The following is a 13,911-nucleotide window of genomic DNA, read 5'->3' as shown; positions in this document are numbered from 1 at the left end:
CTACTGGGCGGAGTGCCCGGTCTCCATCTTGAATGAATGAAGAGCTGCTAATTCAACATAATAGCTGTACTTTGTGCCCCTTGAAGTAAAGTTAGTTAAAGGCAATGGGGCAAATTTTCAAAATCGATCCCAAATGACATTTCTTTTATTTGTGTTAGTTTGAGAAATGCGCAGGTCACCATATTCACAAAGGTGAGGAGCACATTTGAGGGGCGCTGGGCAGAAGCGCAAATGGTGCACTAGTAATAATAATAAAGCATTTCTATCCATGCTTGGGGGATAGAATTAGAAAGCGTAGATGTACAGCTGTTCCACTTAACAAATACATACCCTGTCAAGTAAATCGCATCCACAGTCGCAGGGTAATGTTTTTTGGTGTTTTCGGCACATTTTAAAGGATATCCTGTCTGTGAATATTGGATGCACTGTGAAGAACACCCAGTGGTTTGTGCAAAGTGGGTGAAAAAAGCATTTCAAGTTGGTGACATTTCATTGTTGAAAGTCATTAGAAACACTACCGCATCTTATCACTTCAGCCCAATAAAACAAACACGATTTGTGACTTCCCCAAGTTGTTTGTGGGTCCTAATTTTGCAGAATCAGGAAGGTGTGGATGGATGGGATGTTTTACTGGCCATACAGGAGCTGTGTGTGGTTTTAATGTATCCTCATTGATTTAGCACTTTTAACAATGTGCCACATGTGATTAACAAAACAGTACAAAGATGGTGCAACATGCAACAACACGGTGTCAATGATTCTTACAAAGCCCAAGTGATCAGGAAAATCAGGAGACAGGAGGAAGGTCTTGAGAATGGCTGGAAAGATGGAAAAGCAAAGAGCAGAATGGGGTAGAGGCAGGGAGTGGTAATCCAAGCTCTCTGAGCATTTAGAGAAAAAGAACAGTGCCTTGATTAGGTGCAGGCGGGGTGGGGGGGTTGGGACTGCAGAGAAATGGAGAAGTTGTGAGGAGGGAATAACATGGGGCATAGGGAGGTCATCCAAAGACACGTTAAAAATCATACTGTGCTATGGCCCTCCTGGACCTCCTGGCCCGATCCTTGATAGTTTAGGGTAGTGTTTATCTTCAACTGTCCTGGACACCAAACAACTTGTGATTTTAAGAGATTTTAATATTCACAATGAGCCTTCAGGAATTTATCAGACATCATGTCTGTTCATTCACTTTTGTCTGCAACTAATTGCCTCTCTCATTTAGCCAGAATGCCCTCATTATGAGTCCGGCGGTAACCGTGCCGGTAAAACTGGCAGGTAGCCGCCGGACCCGTAATGATTTACTGGCACCTGAATTGCCAGAAACACTGGGGCATTACAACCCCGGCAGTCCGGTAAATGTAAATCACCATTCCCATTTCAGTCCCATAGGACTTAAATGGGAATGGGGTCCACGGAAGCACCGTCCGTCACCGTTAATAACGGTTCTGGTTCTTCTGTGAAAGTCTGCAGCCGGGTGCCGTTCCACCCGCTAGGTCTGCCCTGGCGGTTGGTACGGCACCCGGCCGCAGACTCATAGTTTGTCGGCCCGGAATCAACGGCGCTGGTAAGCTTACCGGCACCATTGTTTCCAGACCGGCAAGCATGTATTGTCTACTTTTGATCTTTGCCAGGCATTTGACTTTTGAATCCTTCGATACACTCCCAGTTAGTCGGAGTGATCATTATAAGCCACATGTGATCTTACCTCCGGTTGATTTGACAAAGACTTCACATAGAAATGCCCCTTTAAGTTACAGATCTAAAGCTGCCATATTGAAAATCCCTTCTTCAAGTTTGGTTGATAAAATATCTCGTTCGGACATTAACCTTGACTGTGGCTCATTTTTGTTGGAGAGTTGTAACAGCCTGCTCCCAAGGCCTCTAAATAATGATATTCACCACATCTATTGCTCCTTAAAAAGGCAGCTAGGAAAGCTGAGAAAAATGGGTGCCGTTATCATAGTTCTAGCTATCTGGAGATAGCTTTCAAAGCACATTAAGCCTACAGGAAATGGATCATTGCTGCCAAAGCCTCCTACACTCAGAAGCAAACTTTGGCAGCAAGTTCTAAATCAAAGGAACATTTTAGGACCATCAAGAACTTTATTCAGCCTGCCTGCTTGCCCTCTGGCCTTATCCCCTCAGATAAGCTGGTTGAAGACCTTTATATATTTTTTGTCTCTAAAATGGAAGCCCTTCAGGTTAAACTTATCATAGGTCCTATTCTGAATACAAGTGGCAGTCATTTACCAGTTGTAGAAGACCTAGACATTAAGAATAGTCTCCCCCAAACCAATGCAATTCTAACTCTGTGTGCAAGGGATATGGACGATACATTCCCGGGTCATTCTCCCTTTGCATTACAATTAAGCTCGACTGAGCTTGTCTTATCGTTAATTCAGCTTTTAAAACCCACTCAGTTTAAGATAGATAACATACTGATCATTGTGGCGGAAAACCAAGGCAACCAAATGGCGTAAATGGTCTCTCATGTTATCAATCTTTCCTTCTCTCAAGGCAACGTACCTGTCACACTGAAGAAAGTTTTAATCTCACCATTACTGAAAAAACCCTCCTTGGATCTCTCTACTCTGAACAACTTCAGCCCAATTGCTAATTCATCATGGAGGGCAAAGGTCCTGTAGAAAACTGTTACTGTGCAATTGCAAAGCTACAGAGTTATTTTTATTCATGACCTCTCTCAATGTGGCTTTTTCCCCAAGCATGTTACAGGGTCTGCTCTCCTTGCAGACTGGGATGGAATATTAGCCAAGGCTGACAATGGTCACATGTCACTGTTAATCATGTTGGACCTCAGTGTGGCCTTAGACACAGCGTATCATGACATTCCTTTGTCTGGGCTTCATAGTTTAACAGAGATGAACGTTTTTACCCTTAATTTGTTCAAGTGTTTTCTCTCAAATCAAGAACAAATGGTCCACATTTCTTTCTATATGTTGGAACCTATTAAGCTAGGTCGTGGTGTTCCCCATGGTTCACCCCTATCACCTATAATGTTCAATATGTATCTGCAACCTTTGATGAAGATTCTGCAAAGGCTTCAATTAAAAGATCACTCATATGCAGACGATACACAGATGTTTGTCAATGTTTGGTGCTCCTCTGACACATTTCCACCCTTGGTAGAAGGTCTAGCCTAGGTCCATGAGTGGCTGACTAACAATGGCTTACATCTTAATCCAAATAAAACTGAGGACTTATTGCTGGGTCCGATATTGCTGCTTAATAACCCTCACTCTATTCCTAATCCTTCTCTCCTCTTTGGGCTTCCCACTTCATATGTATCAAAAATGAGAAATGTGGGGCTTATATGGGAGTGGGACCTATTTTTCTCAACACAGATAAACAAAGTTTCCAGAGCTGCTTTTTTTTGCCTTCAGCTATTGGAAAGTGCTTGCCTTTTATCCACAAAGAAAACCAGCACCAATTTACCAGTACTCCAAAGTATTATGGGAACGCTTTACATGCTGGTCTTTGGAATTATAACATTTCTAGGCTTCAAAAGATTCAAAATGTGGCAGTACGCCTAATTTCTCAACTTCCTGAAGCTATGCCCAATAACGTCTTTTCAGCAACAACTACATTGGCTTCCGGTTCAGCAGTGGATACATTTTTAAAATCCTCTGGTGGGTTTAAAAGTGCAAGCTTGCCTGATCGTGCTGCAGATCTTGTATCAACCAGTAAGGTATCTAAGATCTACACATAGCAACCTCGTGGTTATCCCTTGTACGCGCTGTCGTTGCAGGGGTGATAGCCGCTTTGCAGTAGTTGGCTTCAACAATAGAGCAAGCTTCCCGTGCAGCTACGCATGGTTGATATGCTAACTACTTTTCAGAAAAAAACTAAAACGTTTCTTTTTTGTTAATTGACTGGGTCGTTCCGTCTAGTTTCAGTGTTTTTAACATCTGCACCCAGATACAGGGTCTCCTGTCTGGTACCATGGGATTAATACATGAAAAAAGAGAAACAAACAAAGTTAGAGAGAGAGGGAGGAGCCAAGGCCCTGGCTACAATAAAGGCAAGGCACTCAGGGAGAGGCAGTAAACACATGTACATAGGACCTGCAGTGAGTGGAGCGGCAAAAGGACATTTGGAAAGCAGGCGGATTACACTATTGAAGATAAAGCAGGAGGGTGCAAAGGCAGATCTGGACACTACAGCTACAACAGAGACACAATTATCAAGGTGGGAAAGAATAAGGGTAATGACACAAGGTTTAGTAGGGCTGGAAGATACCTGCTCCTGCTTGTGTTTTACAGGAGCCTGCTAAGATTAATATAGACTAATTCCTGGTGCAACATTGGACTACAAGGCAACTCGTGCTATACAAATATACCCATGTTGTAGGACACCTTTTTTGGCTATTCGGGTTGCCTATAAATATGCATCTTATCATTTCCTATCGTTATTTTGTTTAACCTATGCAGAAACTGTGCAAATTACTTAATTTTGCTTACTTTTTAGAACTGGATTAGAAAGGTTTCCATTCATTTTTACTGTGCTGCATTATGGGTCCTCAAGAATGTACTCCTAAACATAATGTGCCCCACACCACACAGAAACAAGCACACCCACTCACCCACCTAGATCTTGCTCCTGAAAAGGAGCTCCTGCCTGATCGGTTATGTTCTGTACCCACAAACTGCTGTTAGTGCCCCCTTATATATTCCTGTGTTGTGTAGGTGGAAGTGACGGATAGAGGTACATATGAAATGTGGGTAGAAACAGAAGGGAGGATCAAGGCAGACGTATAGTTGCAGAAAGAGTGCAGGACACGGAGGCAACAGGATGGTTGATGAATGCTGGTCAGCATAGGACAGATCAGAGATAAAGAACTCGGCTTTTTTAAAGTCCCGTCAAGCGAGTGTGAGTACCTTCAAAAGTTGCCACAGATAGACATGAAGGACTTTGGCCATGAGTAGTGGCATAGTAAGCATGTGTACGAGATAAAGATTTTGGGAATTGTCAACAGAGAGGTGACAAGATAGTCCATAAGAGGCAAAAATAAAGGCAAGACCAGAGCAGCAGCTGGAAAAAGAGAATTGGGCTTCGGACTGAGCCTCGGGGATCTCCAGGTAATAGATGAGAACTATCTGAGCCACAGACAGACTACAAACAATTAGAGACACATGAGGAGAAGCACGAACGTGAAGATGCCGAATGCCTATGTCGGAAAGAGAATTCAAGAGCACGAGTGGCAGAGTTAAGGTGTTCGTTGGCAGAGTCACTGTTGATGAATATGTGTATATATATATATATATATATTTATTTCAGGGCCTATGGTAGCAGCCCTGTAGTTATGGTTAAGTTGCTCAACCAATAGGAAGAGCACTTTTGTGGGCGGCTTATAACTTTGACCCCCCTGAACAAATCCTCACAAAACTGTGCATAAAAGTATATGGCCCGTTAGGTTGATTTTCCGAAGTTTGGTGAGGTTTTGTGCAGCGGCGGTCAAAATTATGGGGAGGTCCCAAAATGTATGGTTTTTCCCATAGCGCAATGGAAAAAGATTTTGCTCACACCTACAGTCCAACCCGCTGGATGTATTTTCACCAAATTTGCGGCAGGAGTGGCGGCTTGGTCCCAAAAGCATATTTTTGTAAATTTGATGTAAATCCGTCCAGAAGTTTTCTTTAAAATTACCAAAATGTAGGTGAATTTTTCTTTTGATATCTGGGTTCGGTCCGCAGACTAATTACCCTGTTCGATCCACGTTCGGGCCTCCGATTGGCCCAGAGGACGATGTCATGTCTGCCGACATCGGATGCGCCCGCTGATTGGTCAATAAAAAATGTGAGGTGCATTCGATTTTTTTAAATGGTCGCCATGTTGGAGGACCGATAACTTGGGCTGCCGGGCCATTATCTCCCATTCCAATGAGGGATGAACGCCACATTATTTCAATTAGCATAACACAAAATGCTAATGATAATGTTGGAGAATCTTATTGAGTCTTTCTACTTTATTGAGAAATGTAAAGTAGATGGAATCTATAACAGTAATTCTTTTAGTTCTATTTTTTTTTTTACTGTGAGAGGTGGTTCCTAATAGAACCTTTTTAAAAAAAGATTTTTATTTTTTATTGCAGAAGAGGTCAGAAAGTAAGGTGGGTAGGGAAATGAGAGAACAGACACCAACCACTAATATGGAGGGACATGGGAAGATATTGCATGTGAGTTACACATACAGTTGGGGCAGTGTTTCTCATGCTCCTTGATTACAGTTTCAAAAGCACTTTGAAATTGCCCCCCGCTCCAGAGTGGTGTGTTGCAGTATATACAGAGTACTGTTGTCTTCGAACGATATGGAGCAACAGCCTCTTTTATCGCTTGCAAGGTAGCTGGTGGGATTTTGTGTCCCACAGAAGTAGGCTGTGTGGTTACAGTATTGGTTGAGGGAGATGAGGTTGAGGAATGCAGCCTACTACTTGCTAAGAAAGGAACAGCCTTTCTGAGAGCATTTCAGTGCTTGGATTTGCTGTGACGGCGCATCAAGGCGGTCCCATAGGAGTACTGACCAGGTAGTCCGCCACTGAGTACACCGTTGCACTCAGTGCATTTCACTGGGTAGCTTTAGCCTTTGGTACATTCCCAAAAGTGGTAAAGAACTGCCACACCCATGATTCTCCCTGGGTGCTAGAGGTAGGCACTTCCTCTACCTCATTTTCTTGGTCCTCTTCATTGTCTTTGGAAGTACTGCGCTTTTTTTGTTGTGTAGGCCCTCCAGCTGGTGGTGGTGGTGGCGGCTCTTGGTGAGGAGGGATGGCAATAGCTGATGACATTTTTAAGATAAATAGCAGTTTTGCTAATATTCTTCCAAATATGTGCTCTGTGCTAGATTGTAAATGAATAATGAGTAAGAATAGGTGTAGGAGCAGTGCAAGGTTATATCATTTTGAGATAGAAATTCCTAGATTAGCAGACAATGCAGTTCCGAGCTGTTCGAAGCACGGACCGGTTCGCGAAGTGCGGACGCGTTCGCAGACACATCATCATGCCTCACGCTAGCGCGTGGTCCCATGACACTGTCTGGAAAATCTGCTATGCCTTCAGACGTTTGCAGACGTTGACGAACTCAAACACACTGGACAAAGTTGCTAAACGTGTATAGAAGTGTTAAAATGATGCTATAAGGTGGGGAAATGTTGCTATATTGGGTTAAGCATAATATTAGTAAGTTGTAGGTAAATAGCGTACACTAGTAAAAACCCATGAAATTCACTGAAAAAACTGGTTAAGTTGCACTAATAAAAACCTATGAAATACACTGAAAAAACTTTGCTAAAGGGACGTTATGTCTACAAGTAAAACCGAAACCCCCCAGAAATTCCCCAGTTATGGTAAGCTAAGCAACCATAACTCATGCCACCACCGTGCACTGCTAAGACTAACATCCAGGACATGAAAGATGACATCACAAATGTCATTGCTGACATCACATATGAAATTAATTTTAATAAACAGTCCCTACAAGGTTTTGGAAACAAGATGTTAGGGCTGTTTGGGAGTACTACCATGAGCTACTTAATGTATTAAAGAATGTCCTTTTGTAAACAAACCATGATATTCTAGATTTGTTAGTAAAGGACCCTAATAATACATACATATAGGCAATGGCTGCAGCATGCACCATAGAAGTACAATATTTATAATCTGGTAATTCCGATCGTAAAATGATGAATGCTACTTTATAAGAGTTTTGAGTAATGCTTAACATGGAATATATAGGTAACAATTGAATGCAGGGTGGAAAAATGCCTCACCTAAACCTAAATCTAAATCTAAGAAGGGAGCAAGCTTCGACCATCAAATGAAAAAATAAGGCCTTCCTTGTGGCGTCTGGTCAAATTAAAAGGCCTATACTAAAAAACAACTATTGTCAGGATGTGATTTCCAGGGGTCTGCCTGCCCCACGTTTTGAGCACGAAACAAAGTGGATCTCCTGAGCACAGCACACACTCAAGCTTTCCCAGCACGAGATGACAGTTCCGTACCAGCTATCAGGTTCTTCGATGGTTAAGTCTCTTTTCAATAAAAGTCTCCTTCCTTTGAGAGCCTGATGTATTCAACAAACAAACACAAAGTTGTGTTCCACATATACTTTGGATGATGGCTTCATCCCTTGGTCCCCCTCTTCCAGGCGCAGACCCCTCACAGAACGTATGCAGCTGATCAAATAAACAGTTCCTTTCTCAATGAACTTTGGGTGATGACTTTCCACCCTGGGATCTCCCTCTTTCGGGCTCAGACCCTTTTCAAACGTCAGCCTCCCTCCTTCGGGTTCACTATGGCTTTTCTTGCATTCAGGAATCACAAGGGGCCTCATTACAAGGTTGGAGGAAACTTGCAAGAAAGTCCGGCACACGCGAATGGGCAATTACCGGGTTATTCCTGCCCCGCCGGACCCAGTAAATGCCATTTCGCAGGTGCCGGAATCGGGAGATCCCCATTCCCATTTGAGCCCCATAGGGGATGTCTGTAGCACTGGCACAGTCCATAACAGGCATGCTGTGCTTGCGGGTGCCTTTCATTCCGACAGGTCAGACCTTGTGGAATGAAAGGCACCCGCGAGCACAACTCAGACTTTACCGGTCCCGATAAAATGGTACCGGCAAGCTTACCGGTACTGTTGTATCCGGACCGGCAAGCTCGTGATGAAGCCTAATGTTAATTCTTCAGGGTTCACCCCTCTTTGTCGGCCTCCCTCTGCCGGGCTTACTCTGGCCACCTTTTGCAAAACTGTTTACTGTATTTTGGGACTTTAGACTTTGCCCCTTTTTGTTACCATCCCTCTGCCGGGTTCAGTCTTGCCACCTTTGCAACACACTGTTCATTCGCTAATTTCCCCATGGGGATTAATTTCCCTTCGCTTCATAATCATCTGCCGGTCAAAGTCTTTCGAATGAAGAGAGGATTTTACAACACCCCTATATGACCACTTTGACCCCCTTTTCGCCTTCTTCCAAGGCCTTCTGGTTATCGCAGTTTCAACACTCGGGTAATTGCCAGTTTCCTGAGTGAGCACCCACGTGGTGCCAGACTTCTCTGTTGCTGGTTTACCCCCTTTTTATCAATAGTTCTTTAAGCTTTTGACAGTTCAATTGAGCTGTATACTACTTTTCGTTCAACACAGTTCGGTTTCTTATCGACTCTCCCCTTGACTCATCGGCTGTGATGAACGGCCTGGCTTGCTTTCTCTTTGGAGTCAAAGTTGGTACCACAGAGACAAGCGTCTCTCCCCAGCTTGGCAATCAGCGGGGGGGGGGGGTCTTTTGTACCATTGACATCTGCCACAACACACGCTGGCTATCGTTCACAGTCTTATGATTCTGTCTGCAGAGGTTTCACGTGCCTTGGTCAGAAAGGGCAACGTTGCTTCTCTCCTTGTCACCCTCTCTGTATGCGCCATCTTTCTTCTGCTCTTGAACTACCATGCTGAGTTAGCTTTCAGGTCATGCGGTCTGCCTTGCTTGTAGTGTGCTCTTGTGCTCCTCCTTTTATCCATGTTGGGAAAGGAAAGGGCCGTCAGGTGTGTGTGATTCTGGTTAATTGCCTGACTCTTGTGTCCGGACAGGTCAGGTAAACAGTTTTAACATTAGCCCATTGTCGGTCACCGTGCAAGCGAGTGTTCGTGTTGGAAAAATAGGATGGTAGGATTTTTGAGTATCCTATGGGATGGATGGAGAAAAGGTGTTGTAAAGGCGAGTAAAGTCCTTGTACTAGGGTTTTGGGTAAGTTCGTTAGAGTGAGAGTGGTAGGGGTTGTGGAATGAATAAAAATGACCAAAGTTTTTATCGTCACCTGAACAGGGAGGATTGTGGGAATGATAGTGTGTTGTCAATGTCGTATACTGGGGTTTCGGGAGAGAACAATCAGAGCGACCTGAAAAGGAATGACCGGGAGTATTCGGGAAGGTAACGGGAAAACAAGGATTCTTGTGGTTTTTGAGTGTAACGGGGTGGTCAGATTTTTATCAAGGGAGGTTCTTTGTTTGGGAGGGAGGTGGATGTGGAATAACCAAGGAAAGCTTCAAGGACTTTGTCCCTGATAGAATACTGCGTCTCTCCTGGGGTATTCCTCCAAGCATAACCCTGGGCTCCCCTACCCAGGTGATCCTCTCTCGCTCGTCTGCCCCCAGGGTTGGGATCTGAGAGTGCCGGCTCTTCCGTGGCCACCTGAGGAAGGGATTATTGAGGTCTACTTGGAAGAATACCCTCAGGATTCTTACATCTTACATAAACTAAAATAAGGAAGAAAGAAAGAACAGCACCAAAAAATGACAATAACATTAGAGTTAATCATCATGTACACAAATTAATTGTGTGTTTGAGACGTGTTTATTGTCCCATGTATGTGGACTGTGAGCCCAGATTAAACTCTAAGGAATGTAATTTAAGAACATATAAGAAGGTTAATGTGGAGATATAAAGCACCTTTTAATTTTTGGAAATTCTCATTGCCAGTAAAAACAAAAAACAAGCCCAATGATGGCAGTAAACAAAAACAAGTGGCCCAGATATGTGATGTCATCAGTGATGTCATCAATGACATTTGAGACATCATCTTTCATGTCGTGAGTGCTAGAGTCCTAGCAGCGCACGGTGGTGGTGCGAATTATGGTTGCTTAGCTGGCGAATTTCGGGGTTATTTCGGTTTTACCTGTAACCATAACGTCCCTTTCACAAAGTCTTTTCATTTTATATATATATATATATATATATATATATATATATATATATATATATATATATATATATATATATATATATATATATATATATATATATATATATCCAGACCGTAAACAAGAGAGACGGGAATGGGATTGGCTGTTGCTGCTGGGTTGTGCAGGGCATTACAGCTTTATGTAGTGCTGCCGTGGAGCATGTTAGACATACAGTGCATTAGAACCAGAGGTGTTGCTAGGTCTGGAAAAGATCTGGGGCTACGCTAATGTCGGGACTGTCGGGACTTGGGGCTAGACAGCCTTTTGGCTCTTGCCCCTGACCTTCTATCCGGGGCTACAACCAAAAGACCCAAGGCTATAGTCCCCTCATCCCCCCTAGCAACGCCTCTGATTGGGACGTCTATGTGTGATTTATCATTAATGGAATAACAATGCGAGCTCTAGAGGTAGAGTAAAGAGACTCCCTTGGTTCCCAGTACTGAAGTAGTGAGAGGTGTTAAATATCAGAACTGACTTGCGTTACCAAATGGATCCCACTCTGGAACTGTTGGGGGTAATACTGTCGATGGATGAGCGCTATTCTCAGAGCTGTGTGTGGACCTCCTGCAATAGAAATTGGGAATACTGGTTAGAACTGTTGTAGTTTTCAGCAGCAGCACAGCAATGAATTTTACTAGCCAGGACTGAGGGACATGCATACAGCAGCTGCTGTGTCCCAGCACTGGAATGGCAGAGGTGCTGCATGTCATGATTGAGATATACCCGGCAGAGATACTGTGGCTGTGGATAGCGGGGAATTAGCCAAGCGCTGTACGGATCCCAGTTCCGGTTTCACCGGCTTAGCATTCCAGAGACTGATAGATGATGCACTGTGCAATGGTCAGGAGACACTCACCTTCTTTCTCTTTCTTGCAGGGGGATTCCGGCGGGCCGCTGGTCTGCAATGGCGTCATACAAGGAATCTCGTCCTTCATAATCCGCACGTGTGGCAGTGGCGTGGCACCAGACTTCTTTGCCCGTGTTTCCCTGTTCCGCAGATTCATTGACTCTGCCCTGTCCAGCTGATGTAACTGAGTCTATATGTGAAGGGAGAGAGCAAGACCCCCGCTGAGTAGTACAAAAGAAAGAGGGGGAGATACGACCAGCACCTGCTCCCGAGGTGGCGTTAAATGATCCCAAGCATTAAGAACATTGCCCAAAATCTGTGTCTTACAGAGGGATCGACATAACCTCATAGCCCACAGCTGCTAACTTAGCTCATTTTGAAAAAGCCACGCATTTCAGTGTATTGCAATGGACCACTGTGGCCTTCCCATTTTAATCATCTGAAATGTTCAGTCCTTCAGAGTTCTAATTTTGATTTTGCCTTTATGTATTTTTCTGAGCATCACAATCAAAAATCATTTGTAGAGGCTGCATTAGTTCTTTATAGTCTAGCCTAGGGGAGAGATGGTAGAGGCCAGGTGGGTCTTTAGGGGCCAAGATGGCAGTCTTAGACTCTTAGGACACAGCAGCCTTTGTAAAGAGATTTTTTAGTGAGCGTAAAACGGGGCAGAGCCTGTCCCATTTTCCCAGTGCAAATGTATCTATTTCTGCATTGTTTCGTCATCAAGCTTCCAATCCTCCAGAAGCAGGATTTCTGCCCCAAGAACACCAAAATAATGGCAAAGTACCATTGTCGAATTTCTTACTATAGTGGTAGGCCACACACAAACGCATGCGGTGTAGGGTGTTCTAATGAATAACTATAGTAAGTCTTTCATCACCACAACAGGGAGCTGGACATGATGATCTGGGTGGTCCTAGTCCAATTTCACAATAATATGCAATGGCGATTGCTTGCCTGCTGCGTCCTGGAAGTAATGGTCGGCGAGTCCTAGGACATTTGTACTCTGATGGTTCCGTCACCACACAAGTTACTTTAACCTTCTGATCAGTGGCGTCCTCTTGCACTAGTATTGCGTGAGGTCCTGAATTGCAGCCAGGAGCTGGACACAGGTATCCAGGGCGTTCTCATACATTAGAAGGCAAGCTGCGCGTCCTCTCACCACGTTTGATTATTCACTTAATCAAATGCAAATAATTATGATAAAAAAACCTCAAAGGTGTCTAATTTATTGTTAATTTTGAGAATGTGAAAAAAGTGGTAACACATTTTTCGCGCAGTAAGTTTGCTTCATCGAGGCTAAACACGACAATTCTGTTTCAATTTAACAACTGTGTTTCGATTCTAATTCTGTGGACAGAAATATAGAGTAAAAAGGGTGTGGTTGACCTAGTTTTTAATCCACGTTTCCTCAGTTTTCGGTCCATAGCCGCCATCTTGATGAACTGGATGAAGTTGGTCATGAAACCTTGAACCCTAAGTGCCAAACGTCAGAAGGAACCGCCTCTCTACCATTTTGGATACATTAGTGACAAGCACCATGCCTGCTTCAATTTGCAATCTCTTAGCACTTATTTTGTATATTTCTGATATTGTGCATCCAGGCCGATAGCCGCAGCAACTGATTTCTATGGTTCGAGTACCTTACGCCAGCAACGATTCCTTCACCCGTTGACATCCATTACTATTGCAATGCTCAATCCGTCAATATTCACGAGAGTTTGGTACATTAGTACCTCAAGGTTTCTTATTCCCAAAACGGGGGGTGGTAAATGGCGGTGCAGAGATCCCTCTCTGCCTGCAACGCTCTGGTATATGCTGCTTTGCTATATATAGGACTGTGTCCTGCTCACTTATTTTTGTACGGTCCATGCTTCAAAATAAATACTTGGAAGTATACCAAGGTGTATCATTGCTTCTTTCTGCGACGCGTCCTCATTAATAAGGTGGGGTGATCACCTTCATTCGTGGGACCATTTTTAATGAGTAACTTATGATCCATCTTCATCTGAGGCATGTAACAGAAGATATTGGCCGTAACCAATAGGCATCAGCTACAGGTGAGGAAGTCACTGCAGACAGTGGGAGTGTCGAGTGCCAGCCAGACCGGAGCCTAGCCTAGCTCTACCAGCCAAAGCATCAACCAAACCTTCAGAAAAAGCCATGTGCACATAATGGCTGTATCCTGAGTGAATGCAGACATGAGTGACATGAACTGAATGATGGATGGAACACTGGGCATGTCAGCAATGACAGTAAATACAGTCTGTATTAATGAAATGGCAAAATATGTCTATCTTCTGAGTAATCCTGCATTTTGA

The 13,911-nt window shown here is 43.8% G+C and overlaps 1 protein-coding gene across 2 annotated transcripts in view; it reads left to right on the top strand.

The window, feature by feature from the left end:
• The window catches only part of LOC138569574 (myeloblastin-like), a 232,127-nt gene extending 218,638 nt beyond the window's left edge, over positions 1-13,489 (top strand). For both annotated transcript variants that reach the window (XM_069647663.1, XM_069647671.1), the window contains one exon: positions 11,620-13,489. In XM_069647663.1, the coding sequence (XP_069503764.1) occupies positions 11,620-11,769 (150 nt within the window). In that variant the 3' untranslated portion in view covers positions 11,770-13,489. The remainder of the gene's footprint in view (positions 1-11,619) is intronic.
• The last annotated feature ends 422 nt before the right edge of the window (positions 13,490-13,911 follow it).

Source organism: Ambystoma mexicanum, chromosome 1p (genome assembly GCF_040938575.1).
Source record: "Ambystoma mexicanum isolate Mex_15411 chromosome 1p, UKY_AmexF1_1, whole genome shotgun sequence".
Taxonomy (NCBI): Eukaryota; Metazoa; Chordata; class Amphibia; order Caudata; family Ambystomatidae; genus Ambystoma; species Ambystoma mexicanum.
Note: the sequence above shows the minus strand (reverse complement) of the source record. Positions and strands in the feature narration are given on the sequence as shown.